Source organism: Heterocephalus glaber, unplaced genomic scaffold (genome assembly GCF_053883595.1).
Source record: "Heterocephalus glaber isolate CG9 unplaced genomic scaffold, H.glaber_assembly_v1.0 deba00001594, whole genome shotgun sequence".
NCBI classification, from domain to species: Eukaryota; Metazoa; Chordata; class Mammalia; order Rodentia; family Bathyergidae; genus Heterocephalus; species Heterocephalus glaber.
This window is the reverse complement of record NW_028258369.1, coordinates 19,534,886-19,557,193: the sequence shown is the minus strand read 5'-3', so window position 1 is coordinate 19,557,193 and position 22,308 is coordinate 19,534,886. Positions and strand designations below refer to the sequence as shown.

At 38.2% G+C, this 22,308-nt stretch overlaps 1 protein-coding gene across 5 annotated transcripts in view; it reads right to left on the bottom strand.

The window, feature by feature from the left end:
• Arhgap6 (Rho GTPase activating protein 6) overlaps positions 1-22,308 on the bottom strand; it is a 499,561-nt gene that overhangs the window by 69,852 nt on the left and 407,401 nt on the right. For all 5 annotated transcript variants that reach the window (XM_021249114.2, XM_021249115.2, XM_004871022.3 and 2 more), the window contains exon 2: positions 17,531-17,690. In XM_021249114.2, coding sequence (XP_021104773.2) covers positions 17,531-17,690 — 160 coding nt within the window. The remainder of the gene's footprint in view (positions 1-17,530; positions 17,691-22,308) is intronic.

The window sequence follows — 22,308 nt, the reverse complement described above, 5'->3', positions numbered from 1 at the left end:
AAAGTTATCCAGATCTAGTATTTTTCATTTGCACTCAAGAAAATTGATTAGTACAGAAACCTGTTAATTTTTTAAGTCTTCAGCCTATCCCTATAAACATGCCATTTAAAAAATAAAACACACAATAAATATATATTTCCATATGTATGTACATGTATATATGAATGTGAATTAAGTGAGCTATATAGTATGTGGATATCATGCAATTTTTTTTTACTAATACTATATTTTGTCCTCTGCTAAAGCTACAGTTCATTATTTCTTCCTATCTAGCTTTGCTTTTGAGAGCTTTCAAGCCACAGACCTCTTGAAAATAAGGCAAGAAAAGATTAACAGGATATTTTATTCATACTTTGGAGCAAGATATTTGCTAAAGAAGTAATAATGTTATTAATGGCCCCTGGCACTAGGGAGTCATTCATTGTGCCTGAGCTCTACATCTGGTACTTTACAATGATTAATCTTATCTATATAAGATGAATGGGCCCAGTCTATATTGGAAAGCAGATGGGGGCCAAAGGGAACAGGGAAGGCAAAACTCCAGTCAAAATCACACCTCAGGAAAAGTCAGGTTGGATATACAGCCAATTACTGTATTGTGATCTCTACCTTTATGGACAGAATTGTCCCTTTCACTTTGAATTGCTTGCTCTATATTCAAGGTCCATGTCAAGAAATGGAAGGGAGAGCGGCTCTGACAAAAAGGGGAAGTATCTACCCAGGAAAGGGGAGCCTGTGGGACCATTGCAATATTCTGGTCTAAGAGTTGGCCTGGGACTAACCCCAGAAATTTAACAAGGTAGCCAAAGCATAGGTCTCTTCTCCATCCTAAAGCAAGTATTCTTTGTTCAGGAATGTATCCTAGTACATGATGAACCTTCTTGATGAATCTTGGGAACATTACACTACAACATTGTCTGTTTAAATGTTATCTTTTCTCTAGAAAACAGGCTTATCATATACCCATCCATTCATTCATCAAACACTGATTAGGCACACATGGTAGGTGAAACTGAGCTATGTGCTATGAATGCAGATGAATGAGTACTATCTCTGTCTTTGAAAAATTCAGAGCTCAATGAAAAAGATAGCTATGGAGCTGGTCCCAGCACCCGGAAGGAAGCTCCCTGCCTCCATCCCAGGCTCCTAGGGCAGTGAAGCTCAGCCAGTCCAAGCACCTGGAAGGAAGCTCCCCCGCTGCCATCCCAGGCTCCTAGGGCCAAGAAGGTGAGCCAGTCCCAGCACCTGAAAGGAAGTTCGCTGCCTCCATCCCAGGCTCCTAGGGCAGTGAAGTTCAGCCAGTCCCAGCACCTGGGAGGAAGCTCCCTGCCTCCATCCCAGGCTCCTAGGGCAGAGAAGCTGAGCTGGTCCCAGCACCCAGAAGGAAGCTCCCCCACTGCCATCCCAAGCTCCTAGGGCAGAGAAGGTGAGCCACACAGGCACCAGAAGCACCCCCCCCCACCTCGTGGAAATGAGAAGACACATAAACAAGCCTCAAAAACAGATTTCCAAATCACCTACAGCAATCCCAAAGGGAAACGAGATGGAACACTCTGATACTCAACCACCTGGACTCTCTCAACTGGCAACAAAAGAGGATCTGGGAAAAATGAAATCAGAAATAATTACTCAGATAACAGCAAAGATTTTGCTCATGGTGCAAGACATGATTAATAAATCTAGAGAGGACACAGATAAAAAAATAGAGGATCTGAGAAACACGATGGAATCCCAACATAGTAAACAAATGGAATCCATAAAACAGATACAAACAGATTTCCAAGAGATTAAAAACTCCATCGAAAGTCTGCACAGCAGAATGAACCAATGTGAGGATAGAATTGCACATATAGAAGATAAGATTGCAATTAGTGACCAGGAAAAGAAAAATTGCTTTAAAATTGTAAGGGAACATGAGAAATCAATCCAGCAGCTGCTAGACAATGCAAAGAAAAATAACATGAGACTGATTGGAGTCAATGAAGAAAGAGGAGAGAGTGCAGATGACATAAAAAAAACTCTTCACAGAAGTGATGGCAGAAAACTTCCCAAGCAGGGGAAAAGAACTTGACCTACAGATAAGTGAGGCATATAGGACTCCAGCTAGCCTTGATCAAAAAATAATCTACACATAGGCATATAATAGTTAGGATTCCAGAAATACAACAGAAGAAAAAAATTCTACAAGCAGTGAGAGAAAAGAAACAAATCACCTACAAAGGAAAGCCCATCAGAATCACAGCAGACTTCTCAATGCAAACCCTCAAGGCAAGAAGAGCTTGGAGTGATGTATTTCAAGCCCTAAAGGAAAACAGCCTCCAAACCAGATTGATGTACCCTGCAAAACTATCTTTCGAAATTGATGGAGAAATAAGATACTTTCATGATAAAGAGCACCTCAGGAACTTCATGAATACCAAACCAGCACTCCAAAACATTGTAGACAATACCCTAGGAAAAGACAATGAGGATCACAACCCCAGGAAACCCAGCAGAATGAATCTATTGGGCGTGACAAATTAAAAGCAAAGGGGGAGAATCCAACAAAAAGAAAAAGTCATGACAAGGCTTTTAAAACTTTTAACTTCATCTCCCTAATGAGTGTATAATTCAATCTTGTTATTGTTCATGATTAGTATTTTTCGGATTCTAGAGTTGTATGCATTTCCTTGTGCTATACTGGCTATTTATCATCTTCTTATGTCTACGTTTTAATTGGGCTGTCTATTAATGAGCTCTAAGAATTCTTTATATATTCTGCTCAAAGGTTATATGCATTGTAAATATGGTCTGTTTAAGGACTACTTTTCATTTTAACGATGTCATTTAAAGTTCTAAATTTTGATGGAATCTTATTTATCAATTTTTTTCTTTTATACATCATGTCTTTTGTATCCTAGGTAGTTCTTGCTTACCCTGAATTCATAAATATTTTCCCTTATAATTTCTTCTTAAAGTTTTATACTTTTAGGCTTTCTTATTTAGGTTCATAGATCCCTTCAAGTTATTTTCATGTATGGAAAAAAAGGGTTGAGGTTAATTTTTTATATACGGATACCAGGTGTTCTAGTGCCGTTTGCTGAAGACACTGTCTCTTCCTCGGCTCTTGAATCGAGTTTATATTCTATAAAATGCTAATGTGAAATAATCTTTCAAAACTCAGTGGACCATATATGTGTGGTTCTATTTCTAGATTCTCTGTTTTATTCCAATGATCTATATGTCTTTCCTTACACCAACACTGCCTTGATTACTATAGCTTTAGAAGTCTTAAAATTGGGTGCTAAACGTCTTCCAACACTGTTTTTGTTTTTGTTTTGGGCTTTTCTGGGTCCTTTGTACTCCTACATAACTTTTAAATTCCAATATCCAATTCTTCATTTATAGCAAGTATACACAGACCTGAATTTTTATATATACCTTGTGTTTTCTAATCCTGCTAAATTCAAGTACAAGTTCTAGGATCTCCTAGAGATTTCTTAGTATTTTCTCTGTAGATGATCATTTCACCTACATATAAAGATTTTGCTTCTGCCGTGCCAATCCTATCCTAGTTGTGTCATTTTATTGCCAGACTATTTTGGTTTAGACCTATGTTTCAAAGTCTAATGGACAGATGAAGAGTAGGCATATATTCCCTTGTTCTTCACTTTAGGGAGAAAGCATTGTATAGTCTCCATTCATAGAAGGAGTTTTTGTTGGAAGTATGGAGTACATGTCTTTGATCTGTTGAGAAGGTTCTGTTCTACTTCTGGTCTCCTGATAGCTTTAACCATGAACAGCTATAGAATTTAGTCCAGTGCTCTTTCTCCAACTAGTGACAGGATCATATAGCTTTTTCCTTTCCTCTGTTAAAATGATTACTTTTGGGGGTGGATCTTCCTTCCAATGCTGAACCAACACTTCCATCCCTATAATAAAACCGCTTTCTACATACTGCCAGATCTGACTTCCAATAGTTTGTTTTGTTAAACAAATTTCTATCTATGTTCATACCTTTTTCTATTATCTTTATCCAGTTTTAGGATTAGCACAATGTTGATTTCCTAAAATGAGGGCAGAAGTGTTCCTTCTTTTTTCTGCTTAAATGTTTGATATAATTTATCACTTGAAATGTATATGAGCCTGCTGTTGTCATATAGGTAGGTTTTCAAGCTAGGAATATACTTTCTTTAATAGGTGCTATTCAAATTTTATATTTCTTCCAGAGTTAGTTTCATTAATTTGTCTTCCAAGGTACTTCTTAGAAGTTGTCAAATTTATTTCAAAAAAGATTTTTGTAATATGCTTTCTATGTCCTTTTAAATTCTGTAAAATCTGTGGTAATGTCTCATAGATCTTGATATTGTAATTTGAAAAATGTATAATTGATATTGTGTAATAGGATGAAAAGGTCTAAAGGAGTAGGGGAAGTGGGAAGGGTAGGGAAAGGGAAAGAAGGAAAAAGAAAAAATATGAGAAAAGGAAAAAAATGGAAACAAAGTCTTTGCAAGTAGGGAAAGGTGGAGGGGGTGAAGGGAGGGGAGGGGAATGGGGAAAAAATAAGAATCAAGAGACTGATGTAATGGTACAAGATCCCAATGATGAATGTAACTGTATTTTATACCTAAAATGCACCAACAAAGTTAATGGGGGGGGGGGAGAAAAAGATAGCTATGTAGAAAGTTAATTAAACCAAAATGAAGAAATGCTTTAGTATAGACATTTACTAGGTGCTAGGACAGATGAGAGAAGGCTGTCCCCAACTCTGCTTGCAAAAGTTCATGTTTAATTCAGCCCTAAAGGATGAAATTACCCTTCAAATTTTGGTGGTGGTTTCCTTCAGTAAATCGCATGATGACTACTTAGTTTAGGAATCACTTTCTTCCTAATTATTCTAAAACTTTGCCTATTTTATTCCTAGTATCACAACCCTTTATCAAGTCAACATTCTATTGGGAAAAAAGATGAGAAAATTACAAATTCAAGTATGGATTGATAGTTCCTTAAATTGGAATCAAGTTTCAAGAAAGTGGCAAATAAGAATTCTAGAAGAAAACAACTTATGTGAAAAAGCAGAAAAATATGTATTCAAGCCCATACTGGCTCCACCATTAAGTCAAGTTTGGATTTGAATTTCATTGGGCATATGTGTGCCTCTCTCTCTCTCTCTCTCTCTCTCTCTCTCTCTCTCTTCCTCCCTCCCCCCCCCCTTCTCTCTGCATGTGTGTATACTGTCTTCAAGTTATTTTCATACTATAGATTATTGGCTTTTTAACCAAATCCATAGGTCATCAAAGTTTCCATTTCTACATTATCTTATCCTTAGAAGTTCTTCCTTTAATTATAACTGACATAGAAGACAAGTAGCAATAGAGTGATTGGGTCACTTGTCTTGGCATAAACCCCATGGAATTAAACATTGTTACTTTATCCTGCTAGCACCTTGTGGGCTCAGATTTCCAAAGTGTATTTCCAAAGTGTCTACATTTCCCTGGGTTAGGAAATGTTTTATGGCATTCTTAAGTAACAGAGTTGCCTCTTCTTACAGCTGAGGCTCCCCAAGTACTTGTGAAATGTACTAATTCCCCATAGTTTACTTGCTGAAGTGGTGGTGAAATTAACAAAGCTGTGGGCATAAAATAAGAACATTCTGTGTGTCTCTCACTGCTGTAATGAAAGTCAGCTCTTGTAGGTCACCATGCCTCCAGCTCCATTAAACACACAAAAATACTTTTTCCGTTTTGTGTAAATTATTTTGGCAGGGTAATTAGTTCCAAAATTTTTCTATATCATATTCAAGAGGAAAAAATAACCACTCGTAGATTCTTGAATCTCAGAGCAAATCATTATAGAAAATCATTAAGATTTTTGATTTGTTGAGCATGTCTCCTCATTCTGTCAAAACATGAAGTAGGGAAGCTGATCTCATGGTTTGGATGCCATGGGTTTAAAAGCTCAAACATGGTTTTTCCTTAACTAGGCATTCTTTGTAATCACTGCTTACTGCAACAACTGGCTGTGATCAAATTATGCCCTAGAAGGATGTTTTACTCGCTGTCATTTTTTCCACATTTAAATTCTATGAGTTAAAAAATAGATAAAAAAGAGTAAGCACATATTCCAAAGGGGCAGCCTTGCTGCTGCTGTCTTTTCATTAGCTAGGAGCCAGCTTCTAGGCTCCTGAATTTGGAACCCTCATCATACAGTCCTTAAATGGAAAATGATACTTATAACAGTCTAGGTAGGCACTGTATTTGCGGAGACAGAAGTTTCCAAATATCATTACAAAGAAAGTGGCATTTGGCAAGTCATTTCTTTAGGCTATATTTCTTGCCCAGTGTGTACAGGAAAGAAACTGGTGGGAGAACCAAATAATAAAAATTACTTATCTAAATTTAGATATTAACTCAAGAAAATTAACCCCCAAATTATGGAGTTGCATTATTCTCATTTTAAAACTAAAGCTCATAGTGCAAGTTTAAAATGTAGAGTCAGACAATGGTGTTTATTTTGGGAGTGAGTGACCTATGTAAGGGGCTACTTCCACCTACTTTGTTTCGACAGATATTGTTTTATAATGACCAAGTAAGAAGGGAGTCAACAAACTTTAAAGTATAGACTTTAAGTCTTGGAAACTCCTAAAAATTTCTGCTAGTTGCCCCCATGAAAATAGCTCTCTCAGATTCAGTAACTGGACAGATGATGCAATTAGATGAAAATCATTTTGGCTCCTCATCTTTCCTCTTTCAATCCTTATTCTTGATTATTCTTTGAGCCATCTGAAACAATTGTATATGATATTGATACATTATATAAATAAAGGTGCTATGATTGAAATTTAATATATTCTATTTTGTCCCTAAAATGCTTATTGAGCAGCAGGTACATCAAGGCACTGTGATAAATATTAAAGCAAATAAATATAAGAATAGTTTCCTCCCCATCACTTGTATGGAATGGCAGAAGATGACATTGCTATCACATACTCCAGTGGTTTCTAATCCAAACCCATCTCTATCCTGCTCTCTTCCACCTGCTCTCCCCATTTCTTCCTTGCTCCATTTTGTTAGGTGCTCACCCCTCATCCAGTCATGCATCCTATGAGGAGTTCTCACCTGTGGGAAAGGACAATTAGTGCAAGCCAGTCCTGGCGATTTATTTCTGATTGCCAGTATCACTTTGGGCACTGGCAAGTGTTGCAAATCTAGGGCGTGAGAAGGGAGGAAAGTTATTCAGAAGCAGCAGTGAAAATGCTTCTCTAGGCTTAAAAAGATACGTACTTGTTGAAGAGTCACTGCTTTTCTCTGCCTTTTGATGCTGCCATAGGGCAGCAAGGGCTGTGGAAGCCAATCTGTGATAGTGAGTGAAGCAAAAGCCAAATAACAAAGTGACCTCAGGTGACAGCTAAGAAAAATGATGGAAAGACGCTGCATTAATGAACCCTACAACTAGCCTACCTCTGGGTTCCTTATAAAATAAGATAATCAGCTATTATTGAAATCAATTTTGGTTTAGCTTCCATAATTTGCAGTGAAAATATCTTTTTGGGTTTTTTTTTTTTGGTACTGGGGGTTGAACTCGGGTCCTTGCGCTTGCCCAGCAGGCGCCGAAACCACTGAGCTAAATCCCCAGCCCCCAGTGAAAATATCTTAACGGTGAATGATCCAAAACTCTGTCATGGGGTGTGTTTTTCTACTTTTAGGTCCATTAGACATATGATGTAATTCCAGGTATTCCAAAGAAAAGGTACCTACAGAAGTTTTGAATCTGTGTGTGTTGGGTGGAATCTAAGATAGAGAAGGTAAGAGATCAGATTGCAAGGAAGTATAAATCTAAAGTGTTTACAGACAAATATCACTAACTTCTAAGTAATAATAATCAATAATAATAATAATCAATAGTAATTACCCCAATACTGGAGTTTAATTTACTATTAAAATCATCCATTTAACTCACAAGTTATGTAACTGTAGTAACTGTGGTGGTATTAGTTGTTTAAACAACTCATAGAAACATTAAGTTTTCTTTCTCATTTAGTGTCACCAAAGGAACTTAGTATGTCTCCTTAAAAAACGTTTGGTCATATATAATAATATGTGAGAGTCATGAAGCTCTGTTCATTAAAATCCACCCAATCATTACAAAATACAATTAAGACAATGAAGAAGTTGAAATAGATAGGATAGAATGGTCAATGGACTGCATGGATAACATGAATTTCTGTATCAAACTCATATTAATCTCTTTAGCCAGAGGGTAGCAAGTTTTCCCTATAAAGGTTCAAATAGTACATATTTTCAGCTTTGTAAGCCATACAGATTTTACTTAAGCTGCTCAACTCTGTTATTGTAGCACTAAAGCAGCTACAGATAATACTACAGAAGCAAGTAGACATGGCTGGGTTTTAATAAAACTTTATTTATAAAAACAAGTAGCTGGCTGAATTTGGCTCATAAACTATAGTTTGCCCACTCCTATCTTAAATGAAGACTCCTTAAACTATTCTTTCAGAACTTTCCACTTGGAAACATTCTGTAAGCATTCATTAACGTAATTTTTAAGTAATCTTGAAGGATTGATTTCAAATGATCTAGAAAGACTGGTTAAAAACAAAAACAAAACAAAACAAAAAAACACCGCTCAGCATTTAATTACAATTAAGACTTACTTACTTTTATTTTACCCATGAGGAAACCAAGAAAAAAGCAGTCCTGGAAGCTCCTGTTCATATTTCAAGAATGGGAGATATTCTTTGTAATTACCAAGTTTACTTTGGACCCTGATCCCAACAGAGAGAACAGTGCAGTCTTGAAACCCTTCAAAGGTGCCAGAATATTTCAGGAACTTCAGTGACATTGTTTAAAATGCCAAGGCCTTGTGAAATACTGGTTGCTAATCCAACAAAGATATATAAATATGTGTAAATATGACCAGTAGAGACAAGACCTTGGAGAGAAAACTACATTGTCTGAGAACATAAAGGGAGCCATTTGTGAATACTAAAGCACAAAGCACATGGCTTAAAAGAATCACTCACTTGCTCAGCACCAGCACTAGGCCATTTGGCAACACACTTGAGATGGGTACATAGGAAAAGTTCTTAGCTGTTACAGAGAGCACCCAAGAAGGAAACAATAAAAGCACCTGCAGGAAAATCTCTCTGTCATGCATGGCTTTTACCAGAGGAGGTGAATGAAGCAGATTCTATCAGTATCACCAAACATAGCACAATAGATCATATCCACTGATCTATCTTTTTATATAATTGACATATTTGTATTTTCATCAACAACTGCATTGGAACTCCTTGAAGATACAGACTACTTTTGACATGGTATTGTATGCTCCATAGCAGCTAGAACCGAGAGCCCCACATAGATATCTTCTCTGGGCTGTATATCTAGCTTGGTATTGCTAAAAAGAAAGTGAAGCAATACAGGGAGCTTTCTGGGGGTCACTCCCACAGTTTGGCTCTAGCTAGAGTGGCACTAGATGCAGGATGGTTCTTAGGTGCATTTACATAGCCCTACAATGAGAACGCCTTTTTCTATTTAACATGATCCTGAGACCAAAAGCAAAGAACAACTAAAAGTTTTCTGTACTTACATTTTTACTGATTTCTTCTTGATTGCCTATTTTCCATTATACCTGCTTTCCAAGACTGTGCCATCAAACTCTGGGTCATAAACTACTAAATGAATCAAGAAAATTCCATGAGTCATGATTAATGTACTTTAGAAAATAAAACAGAATCAAGCAGAAGAGGGTAGTAGATGATATTAGAGAGCACATAAAGATAAAAATAAGCACTGCTTGGTTCATGCATTTGGCCAGGCTGAGATGTAAAATTATTTCTCACTGCAGATTATGGGCAAAAATTTGAAACCCGCTGTTCTAAGATATAAACTTATGTCTGTAGTGTGTCCTTAGAACAGGGTGCCAACAAAACGGATTACTTCTTTTACATAAAATATTATTATAAATGGCTTTAATGGTGAGTTCAGTAGATAAGAGGGAGCCTTGGGAGTTTTCCTTTTTTGCCAACAAAGTAGATTTCATGGTTGAAGACTACTCTGGTGGTTGAGGTGTGATGGACAGAATGGAGGAGATGGCTTCCATTGAAGAAAGTAAATAGGGGTTTATGACCACAACTAAATGAGATAGAATGATAGAATAACCTTGGGTTGAGGTTAATAGCACATTGAGTACACATGACAAAGTGGCATGGTATGATGACCATTGAATGATGACAGTGATGACTACTTGCTATGGAGATGTTATAAGATTTCAGTATATTTTTAGGCTCATTGTGATGATTATTTCATCTAAACCTCACATTAACCTGTGAGATCATGAATCAGTTAGAAACTTAGCATGGGGTGAAGCTGTAGGACGTCATTAAGACTGCTTCAAAAGCATTGCTGGAGATACGGGAGAAAGTAAAAGAAAGGTGACTGAAGCTTCTTAGAAAAGGGAAGGAAGGAGCTTGACATTAAAGGTATATATGCACATATGCATTCACTCCTTGGAGACTTGGTAGAGGCCAGTAGTGTACCTGGTGTTCCGGCTCAAAGACCATCACCCTACTGCGTGGTAAATCACAATCCTCTCTGGGAGGACCACATAAAGAGTCACTGTGACCATACAAAGGTACAATTAGCTCCATAGCTCCCACAGCAGAGAACTGTGTTGATGGCCTCTGAGTCTAATGCTCTGATTACCCCCAAATCATCTCCATTTGGCAGTGTTTGCTTCCTATTTTCATTTCTACCTACAGTTGTTTGTGGATTCTACAGCAGGTTTCAACTTCATTTCTGTATACACAAGATAATTGATAAACATATCTAGCATAACACATCCTCAAATGGGCATTACCTAAAAGGCCATTACAGAAATAGAACAATTACATTTTCTGTCTGGGGCTGTTACATAAACACCTACGCTCAATCCCCTTACCCACCAAATACTCTTATTTTTAAATCAATATTTAAATCACAAACCAAAGACAGATGCAGGGCTGGTTTACCAAGAACATAATTTTCTTTATTTCATTGAGTTGTTTATTTGGGTTTTACAATGCCTAAGGGATAATGGTGAGGGACCACTTTTAAAAAGCCATATAATTGAGCAATTTTGAGGCATCAGAGTACTTTTTTGTTACACTATTGCCCACATTTTCTTAAGCCATCAGCTCATTCCACATTTCCTAATATTATTGTCAAAAAATATAAACAAATCTTGCTCCATTGTGGTATCAGAAATTAACTGAAGAAAGAGAGGGGAAATAGCATTAAAGAAAATAAATATGCTTCTCTTTCTTAGGGAACCATTCAGCTTTAAATACTTGCTTACAATATAATGATATTAAACCATATTGCCTACATTAGTGGCTGTACTGATTGTGGCAGAAATCAGCTACTTCTTTTCACTTTTACCTTAGCCCAGGCATCAGTAATTTTCCCCCTGTAACAGGCCAGATAGTAAACTTTTGAGATACTGTTGCAAATCCTCAGTTGTGGTGTGGAGCAAAAGCAGCCATAGATGGTATGTACATGAGTCAGTATAGCTGTATTCTAATAAGACTTTTACTTTTACCAAAACAGGTGATAAATTGGGTTTGGCTCAGGGGCCAGTTTATTAACCCCTGCCTTTGACCATTTGTATTAAAATGCTATCAAAAATATTCATTGAACCTAAAACCCTATTTGTATTTGTTTCCTGGTTCTGTTACTAAGGATTAGGCCATTTACAGACTAGATAGTTTGATCCAAGAACCTCTGCCAAGAGCAGCCATTTGAGTCAGAAACAGTCCCTGGCTGGCTCTATTGGGCAATCTCAGGCTCACTGGGGAAAGTCTACTGGTAAATATAATCACTCCCACTGGAAGGCCTTCTGATTTCAACCATGAAAGATTTTTCTTTGATCGCAAAAGCAACTATAAGATTCCTTTTTGAAATATGTTTAGAAGGAGCGAAAAAATAAGCTTATCTATAGCTATTTAAATTTACATAAGTCTTTTTAGTTATTCAGTTTTTGCATCTCCTGGCTGAGTGGATACAGAAGGAGAAGCCACAAGCTGCCACCCACACTCCCCACCTTTGTGAGCAAAGTAACAAAGATACCTTTGAGCACAATAAAGAATAGATAATCGGAAGTAGGAAGATCTTTTTCAAATCGGAAGGGGAACAAGAGATGGAGGAGGAGGAAAGAAGGAAGGGAAAAGGGATTAAGAAAAAGAGAGAAACCTAGGTGTGGTGGCCCACGCCTGTAGTCCCAGCACTTGGGAGGCTGAAGCAGGAGGATCTCCATGAATTCAAGGCCAGCCTGAAATGCATAGCAAGACCCTGTCCTCTATGAGAGAGAGAGAGAGAGAGAGAGAGAGAGAGAGAGAGAGAGAGAGAGAGAGAGAGAAATAGAGCTTTTCCAAATTGGGAAAAGAACAAGAGTTGAAGGGAGCTGGAAGGGATAGAAGGGAAAAAGGATGAGAAAAGAATTCTAATATATTCTGTATGTGTATCAATATCCCATGAAAATGTAATCTTTATGTACTACAAACATGTACTAATGAAAAAAAATATAAAAAGATGCCTTTTTGTGTCAAGGTACTGAGTAGTTAGCCTAGCCCAACTAATACTATGAGTGTATATCTGTGAGATACACTGCTTTTAGATCTAGAATCATTGGCCATTTAAATTTAGATGTTGGCAAATTGCCTTGTAATTTGTTTCAATGACTCATACTCCTATCAAGAGTTTTTGAGATTGTCTATTTCCTCATCAAGTATATTATCCAACTTTTAGATCCATAGCAATGTGAGAGTAAAAAGCTCCCTTGTGTTCAGCTTACATTTCTTTAATTAATGTGAGCGTAAGAATCTTTTCAAATATTTATACATTTTTTTCAATTTCTTTTTCTGTGAGCTGCTTGTAATTTGTCCATATTTTAGATTTTTCTTCATTTTAATTTGGAACAGAGCTTATATAGTAAGGAAATTAGCATTTAGTTTGTCAAATGTGGTATGTATGAATTTTTAGTTGTCACACAGAAGATAGTATTTTTTATGTAGTGAAATTTTGATCTTGTCTTTATGTTTTCTGGGTTGTGTTTTCCTAAAATATAAATATCCAGTTCTGTTTTCTTCTGATACAATCATAGTTTTGTTTTGTCTTGTTTTTTTTGGTACTGGGGATCGAACTCGGGTCCTTGCACTTGCACAGCAGGCGGCGACACCACTGAGCTAAATCCCTGGCCCCAAGTCGGTTTTTTTTTTTCATAGTTTTGTTTCTTATCTTCAAATATTGCATCCAATCAATCTATTTTGATGTAAGGAATAAGGTCAGAATCCAGTTTTTCCTCCCCAATGGTAGTCTCATTGCCTCAAACAATCCATATTTTCCCAGTAAGAAAAAAATAATACATATTTATTATGTAATTGATTATTGTATATATTTAGATTTATTTTGGAACTCGATTTTCTCCCAATGCTTGTGCAACAGTACAGTATCCTTTTAATTGCTTTAGTTTTATGGCATATTTTAATAAATACACAGGGATCATCTTTATTAGACTTCTTTATCAGATTTCCCCTGACTACCTTCCTATAATTATTTACTCAGATGATATTCAGACTAATTTCATGAAATTACTGAAAACATTGTTTTGGTACACTTATTTTAGAATCATATTCAGTTTATAGAAAACTGATGGCATAACTGAACCTTTATATTATTGATTCTTACTTGAGAAAAATATGTGTTTCATGTTTATTCCTAGCTGCTTATTATCCATTGTAGACCCCAAGGTCTGGGATTATAATTCTCTTGGATATTGTATTAGTTTCCTATCACTGCTAAAACAAATGGCCTTAAATTTATTGGCAAAACTCAACTCAAAATTATTATTTTACAGTTTGGAAGACAGAAGTCTAAAATGGGTCTCAGCGGGCTAAAGCCAAGGTGAGGGCAGGACCGTGTTCCTTTTTGGACACTCTAGGAGAGAATCTGTTCCTTTGACTTTTCCAGCTTTTGGTGACCACCCTCATTCCTTGGCTTGTGGCCCTCCTTCTCCATCTTCAAAGCCAACAACACTGCATCTCTCTGGCTGTACTTCCATAATCACATCCTTCTTGACTACAGCTGGGACAGTTACCCACTTTCAACTATGTGCCTGCATGATTAACTTGGATCCTCTCAGACAATCCAGGATAATCTCATCTCAAGGACCTTAATTCATCCCATTTGCACAGTTCCTTTTGGTGAGTTGGGTAACGCATTTACAGGCTCCAGGGATTAGGTTGTGGCTATCTTTAGGGGGGTATTATTCTGCAGACCACAGATACACTTAATTGTCATGTCCCTCTCTACTTTCACCAAACTTTACCAGAAAACTCTAATCCTAATTAGAAGAGATTTGGATTAACTAGAGCTAAGGCATTTAAAACACAAAAATGATGTGTTCTGTTTTAATAGTGTTGATTCACTAGAATGTTTATTTTGCACTGGAAATTTCAATCTACAAATCTCAAATGGACATTTGGCTGTCTGCAATCCTGCATCATTGCTGGTGCATTAGATCCCCTCTTGTCTGCTCCTTCTCTTTTCTCAACCTCCAAGACCTCTTTCCGTCCTCACTCCCAGTGTATGAAATTGCTTCCTATTTCACCAGAAATTCCATATGATCTCCCACCATCTTCTAACTCACTTGCATCTATGTCCATGTAACTCACGTCCAATTATAATTATAGCTCCATCAAAGGTCAAGCCCTTCTCTTTTGTCCTGGATCCCTCTGTGGTCCATCCCAGGAAACCATCCCAGTAACTCCCCTGCCCCATCTGCAGTTGTTCGTTCTCTCTAGTAAATCCTGGCAGCTGATGACTATGTTATATAGTAATATCATTAATCTGAGCCCCAGAAGCACCAGTCTCCAAGAAGCTAGTCATAAATAAGTCCATGTGGGCATCATGAAGGGATAAGCTTGATTGTTTCCCTTTTCATTATTTCCAGTCTTTCAAGGTATGATATTCTTTAGGCTCTAGGCTCTGATTGCTGCATTTATTTTTCCTGGAAAATTTTTCATGCAGTGAATCTGATATTATTCTAGAACCTCCACTTGGGAGTTTCCACAGGGACCAAGTGGCCACATCCGTCCCAAAGCTACTGTCATAGCACTTAGCACTAGCCACACATTCACAGGATCTTAGTAACTTCATGTCTATAATCCTGTGCACAAAACAATAGCTTTAGAAACGCTTGGGTGAGGTTTGGTTTTGCCACCCAGCCATACAATTCCTTCTCCTCTCCGTAAGTGAGAAAATTTACTTTGTAAGTCATTAGTCTCCATTTTGATAGAAAGTATGAAAATATCCTCTGTGCCTTGATGATATCTTCAAACATCTCAATAGCATGATTTTTTCTCTAGAGGTATGAGGAACCGCACAATTTCAGAAGTAAGCAATGGAGACAGAACCTTCAGCAGACAAGTTTTGTAAAATTACCTGTTTAGTAAAGGTTATTTTATGGACCCTTTAAACGTAGGGAAACATCAAATTAACTGGATTTAAAAGCCAAGCTACAAAGTTCCCTGATGGCTTATCTGATGCAGATCCAATCTAAGTTTCAAAACTTTTCGAAGTCATCATTCCCTCAATGATAAGCTGAATTTCCACAACCTTTCTTTTTGTTTTTGTAGTACTGGAGATTGAACTACATCCTCATTTCTTATGTGATTTTCAAACAGTGCCTCACTAAATTGTTCAGGCCGGCTTTGAACTTGTCATCCTCCTGCCTCCACCTTCTGAGTAATTGGGAATACAGGTGTGCACCATCACACCCTGCTAATATTTTTAATCTTTTATGAATGTAAAGAACGTCTATGTTCATGATGAAAGGGACAAAGGTCTAGCTGAATGGGTTGGGCATGCATGGACCATCTTGTGAGCTAAGTGGGAGGGGAGGGTAGGCCTCATCTCTACCCTACAATAAAACCCAAACCAGATAAGGTAACAGGCTCCGTCCTTGAAAGCAACAGTAACACAGCCTGACAGTTTTTACAACTCCCTTAGTGACTCCTCTTGCCTGTGCTGAGGGCCTCTCTGTGGGAGATTAGTGGGAAAAGACAACACATGGGTGGGGATTTCCTGTCTGAAGGAGCTGGCTGTGGTTGTGGAGGGAACAGAAGGTGACAAGAAAGCCAAAGGAGCAAGGCACCTGCCAGGGACATACACGCCTTGTCATCCCTAGGCCTCCCCTACCTCTCCCTTCCGAACTCTTTCGTGGTCCCCAGTAGACTCAGATTCCAGGCAAAGGGGGAACTATGGCTCTAAGACTCACCACCAACAAACAAATGTACTTAGTGTTTTTGTGTTACTCCTAGTCAAAGAACCAAGCGTCCTACTTCAGAGCCAAACTGCTCAACTTACCTGTGTGTATAGTAATGAAATGAATTCCCCAAGTTTGGTGCTCAGCATTCTTTCCTTTAGACACAGATAAGGGAGGTAAGGTTGTTCAATCTTGGCGCACAGGTACCTAGAGCTTGATAATTCTTGTCTGGGGGACTATCGTGTATAGTACGGCATTTAGAAGCACCCCTGGCCCTATCAACTAGATTGCAGTGGTACCCTTTCCCCAAGCTTCAACAACCAAATGTGTGGCCAGACATGGGCAGTTTTTCCCTGTGGCTAGGAGGTAAAATCATCACAGTTGAGAACCATACATCTATGTATGTATGTGTATATCCACATGTATGCACACATATGTGTCTCTATAACCATATATGTGTCTATGATTACTTGATGAGTAAATAAATGCTCATGAAGTATCTAGCTCTTCAAAGCTTGCTATCCTGCTTTCCTTTATGTTCCAAGCCCACTGGCCAATGTCACATTTTATGGGCCAATATACTCTGTTTGCGTAACATCACAGTTTTCCATTCTGCCTCAAATTAGTTAGATAGTAATACGAATATTAAAAGTGTCTTCATAAATGACAGGAAATTTTAGAGACAGGAATCAGGAGCTGCGCCAAAAGATCAGCCAGGCAGGTGTGCCCAGGCTCCAGGATCAGAGCAGTGAAGCAAAACCCAGGCACAAAGAGTAAAAGACTGGAGACAAAGGAGTTCATCTCTATACAATCAATCCCCGATGCTAAGTTTGCATAAGGTCAAATGACAAGTATAGCACAGTGGCATGGCATTCTTTCTACATGTTGATTTTGCAATCAAGTTGGGACAAACTCAGCTTTTCTTCCAACCCTTTGGGTTGCCCTTTCTGGAAGCCGTGTCTCATTGGTTTTGGTGAAGCTGTGAAGACCATTGCTCTCCTTTGGAATGCCATAAATTGACCTTGCATTTCAACAGATGTGTTAGCTGACATGCAAACTGTCCTGCTTGGACATGTCTTTCAAAATGGACATGAATGCCAGCCAACAACCAAAGTTGGAGTTTCCTTCCTGTGTTAATGGTAGGTGTGAGAAGAGTTTGCTGCTTACGGCTTTGGTAAAGCAGATGTTTGACTTGTAGTGTTCCCCAGCAGAAAGGCAGACAGAGCCTTACCTTTGGGAATGCTGATCTGGCAGCTCAGGTCACAGTCCTGCTGCAACTGACAAAAAGCCACTTCCTGCAGCCGAGCCCGCTCCAGCTCCGAGAGACTCTGGATGGGGACTGACCTCAGCCGCACGCTGCGGCCCGACATGCTGTTCCAGGTGAAATCACCCTGCAGGCCAAAGGAAACACATTAGCCTTTACACAGTTCACCTGTTTCTCACAAACTTCATCCTCTCTCTTAGTCAGCAACCAAGGCAAACACACTTCACCTTTGTGCTCCATAATTGGCGCTTGATTCCCAAAACCAAATCCTCTCAATTTGCCATGAATTTTCTCAGCCAGCCCCCAAATTCAAAATTTAAAGAAGCTACTGGGTCACACGATCTCCTTTGAGGATGCACATATAGACCAAAGAAAATGAAATCGATTGTGAAAAGATCCTACACATTACCTCCCTTTTAAAGGAACTATACGGAATGTTTAGTGGGAAAAACTATGTTGATTGGTATCATGCACGCTTTAGAAAGGGGTAAAATTGTGTTTGAGAGCCTCCCATGTGCCAGCAGTTGTGCCAGGAGCTTCACAGTAAATCCATCCAATGGCCTGATGAAGTAGGCCACATTTTACCCTATCTTATATAATATTCAACAGTACAATAGTATCATTTAAAATAATATATTGATGAATTACATCTACTATTATAAATTAATGTATACTAATTATAATATATGCTAATATAATCTCCCCTCGTGTCCATACTGGATTGGTTCCAGGACTCCTGCAGTTGTAAAAATATGCAGATGTTTAAGTCTTTTATTTAAAATAACAGCATTTACATATAAGCCATGTAAATCTTTCTGTATACTTTGAATCATCCCTGATTACTTTTAATTCCCAATATAATGTAAATACTCTGTAAATAGTTCTTATACTATATTGTTTAGGAATAATGACAAGAAAAATTCTGTATATGGTTAGCACAGATGCAATAATTTTTTATTTTGGAAAATATTTGATCGATGGTTAGTTGAATCTGTGGCTGTGGAACCCAAGGATATGTATAAGGAAGGCTGACTTTTACTTTAGCATGTAGTAAAGCATAATAATCAAAATACATACTTAATATTATAGCAATGCATCATTATAAGAATATAGATGATGAAACTGAGTCTTGGGAAGGTTAAGTTATTTTCCTCACATCATATAGCCTCAGCTAAGAATGTACAGCACTAAACTCCATGGTAAAATTTTAACCCTGCGTTTCTATTTAGAGCACTCTCAGGAGCTGTGTTAACTCTGATAAGTATGCGATCAGTAAGTACGCATATTTATAGAAACATTTGATGTTAAAATAGTCTACATCACAGAGTCAAAGCCAAGATTGCCACAACTGTAAGAGTGCACAAGAGTGTTGGGTCCCCTACCCCCCAGTGCACACAGTGACAAAGTGATGGCTTAAGGAAGAGCTCTTCAGCTCTTCACCATCCTCTGAAACCAGTGTCCTCTTACTGAAGTGACCTTCCTGCAAACCATAGGAACCATCCAGAGTGTCACATATTAGAAGAGACAGAATTCTTCAGCAATCAAGGAAAGTTATCAGGGGACGTCCAGAAAGGTGCTGGCCCACAATGGCACTTCTAGGGATTCCCTTTCATGAGTGCAACACTTACAGAATCTCTTAAAACTTCACCATCTTGAAGAAATCACTCACTGTAAAGAAGGAAGACAAAAAGACTGGCTCAGCCACTGTTAAGATACTGTATATTCCATACTGGTGGCAACTTCCTGCCTAGGATGTTCACTGCAAAGAGTAAACGGCACACTACACCAATTCTTTGACATTTCCCTCTCTTTATCTGGTATTTCATTTATTTCTTCAAAAAATGGGGATATTATACTCTAGGAGGAACAGAAAATGAGTAAGGTAAGGAAGAAGTATAAGATGTTAAATATGGATAACTGCTAGAGAGGAAAAACATCAGAGCAGGAGTAGAGGAAAAGGATGTGCAGCTTTAGATAGCGGTGCTGGGCCACAGTGAGTAAGGGCTAAAGGAAGTGAGGGCTGGTCTTGACATGCTTGAGTTTACATCCATGGACACTGCTGTACTAATGGGTGCCGAGGACTCAGGAAAGATGGTGTGCAAGGGGGTGTGGGAGAGAGGAGCCAGTGAGCAAATCTCAGCAAAATGAGTAGGGCGCAGGTACACTTGGTGAACTAAAGGAAATTCTCCCAAGGCGATGTATTTTGAAATTTTTCTTTCTTTGGTATAACTAGACTAAGCTCAAGTGAAAGCATTTAAGAGTTAGAGACTCAGGCCTCGTCTATGCTTGTCATTCACATTCTCTAAGCTTAGGATACCACAAGTTATGTTATTGGTGAGTTGCACTTTTTCTTCCAAATGAAAAGTCCCGGAGGAATTTGTGACTTAGATAAGAAATGTAGTGATCAAAAGGGGCCAACTGCTATTTGGAGTGTCAAGATACAGTTATGTAGTGGTTCCATAAAAACATGACCTGCAATGGACTCAATTATCTATAGCAGAGGTTGGCACTCTTTTTCTCTCAAGAGCCAGACAGTACATATTTTAGGCTTTATAGGCCATGTGGTCTCTGTCACAACTACTCAACTGTGCTTTGGGGCATAAAGGTAGCCACGAGTAATTTATAAATGAATGAGTGTGGCATATTTCAGCAAAGTCTTATTTTCAAAAGCAGATGGTAGGCTAGATTTGGCTGATGGGCTGTAGTTTGCTAAACTCTGAACTCTAGTTTACTACTGAAATAAAACAATTCCTAGAAGAAATATTTTGTTCTCATTTTCTAAACCTTCTAGGGTAATTAATTCAATCAATATATAATGAGCACCTATTCCATGCTGAGCACTGTAGTAGGCTTGGGATTATTAAGATGACAACACAGTCCTTTCTTTCAGAGAGTTTAATCTTCAAGTAGGAGGAACACAAGCAATCTGTAAAGTACACAGATTATGATATTAGAAATAACACCCAAAGCAATGGGTGTCTAGCAGACAGGGTTTGCCATCTGTCTGGAGATCAAGGAAGGCTTTACAGACAAGGTAGTGTTTCAAAGGAGACATGAAAAATTGACTCTGAGGGATGAGGGTTTGTCTAGAAAAAAAAATACAACTTTGGGGAAAACAGCAGGGGCTAAGGCATGTGAGTTGGCTAATGCAGAACTCAGAAGGGCAGAAGGCAGGAAAGAGCAGGGAATAAAGGTAACCTAAAATCAGGGCCAGGTCCTGTAGAGCCTCCTCTGCAGCCAATGTGAAGTAAATTCAATTTTCCTCCACCATGATGGCTAGTCATTCATAAACCTTGGGTAAGAGAAGAACATGATCAGATTTGCAAATGGGAGGGATGACTGCAAATCTGTTTCTTAAGGAATTGGAGGAGAGAGTGTGTCAAGGATGCAGAGGTAAGAAAAGATGATGGGCTAGGTGCTATGCTGAGCCAACTTTACACAGATATTTCCATGAGCCAACAAACCAGTATGCAAGGGTAGAAAATAAATGTGATAATATATGATCCCGAGAAGAGCTACTCCCTGCCCACTCATCAGATCTAGTAGAAGTAAGTTATGAGCCCAAAGGTCAATGTCACCACAAAGTGACAAACAAATGTCCACTAAAACTACAAAAACCTATCAGCACAGCCTAGGACAGGGATGGCGAACCTTTTAGAGCCGAGTGCCCAAACTGCAACCCCAAACCCACTTATTTATCACAAAGAGCCAACACTGCAGTTAAACCTGAAGACTGAAGTTTTAATTTAGAAAAAAACAACTCATACATTATCATCTTTTGTCTTAAAAGAAAACCAACAACACACGTGCCACAGGTTCACCACCCCTGGCCTAGGACATGTTTATGGCTATTTCTCAGTGCTGAAAATTCAAGTTCAAGTTCAGCATTTCTCTGCGGTGACTGTTTCTTTTATAAATGGATGACTCATTTTAAGGCCCCCAATCTGGTCTTTTGAGTGTCATCATATTTTTTTAAGGATTGAAAATTGACAATTTCAAATTTGGTTCAATTTTGTAAACGGAAGTAAAATTGAAACTGACCCAGTGGTTCTGTATAGACTAACAACTTGAAAGTTGTAAAAATATTATTTTATTCTGAGTTACTACAGGAGTGACAACATTAATAAAAGGTAGTGCATGTGATAAAAAGGATACGTAGCACAGCTGTTCTGGGGGTGGGTAATGTTGCCCCAAGGAGCCATTAGGCAAAGTCGAGAGATATTTTCACTTGTCACAGCTGGAGGGGATGGAAATGTGTTTGTGTTACCGGCACCTAGAGGGTGGAGACTTGTGACTATGAAAATAATTCTACAAGGCACAAGACAGCTCCGCATAATAAATATCTGGCTCAAAATATCAATAGTGCAGAGATGGAGAAACTCTAATATAGGTAAGTTAGGTCTACTGACAGGCTCAAATTACAGAGAATCCCCTAAAAAGATGCTGTCAGGAAATATTACCATTTAAACATTTTGTTGATCATCAAAGGCATGAACTACATATTCTTATGCATATTATGCACTTTCTGCATATTATGCATATAAACAGAATCCTAGTGCTTATTTTGAACAGATTTAAGAAGCACAAACACCACAAACCAGTGTAAAAGAAGCAACACAAAAGTCTGAATACAACAGAATCTGAATTAACTGGAGAACAACTCACCAACAATATTCACTAAAGAGATTTCCTTCTCACTGGAAGTACATGTCTCCACATTTAGAAAACAAAAGAAAAGGAGAAGC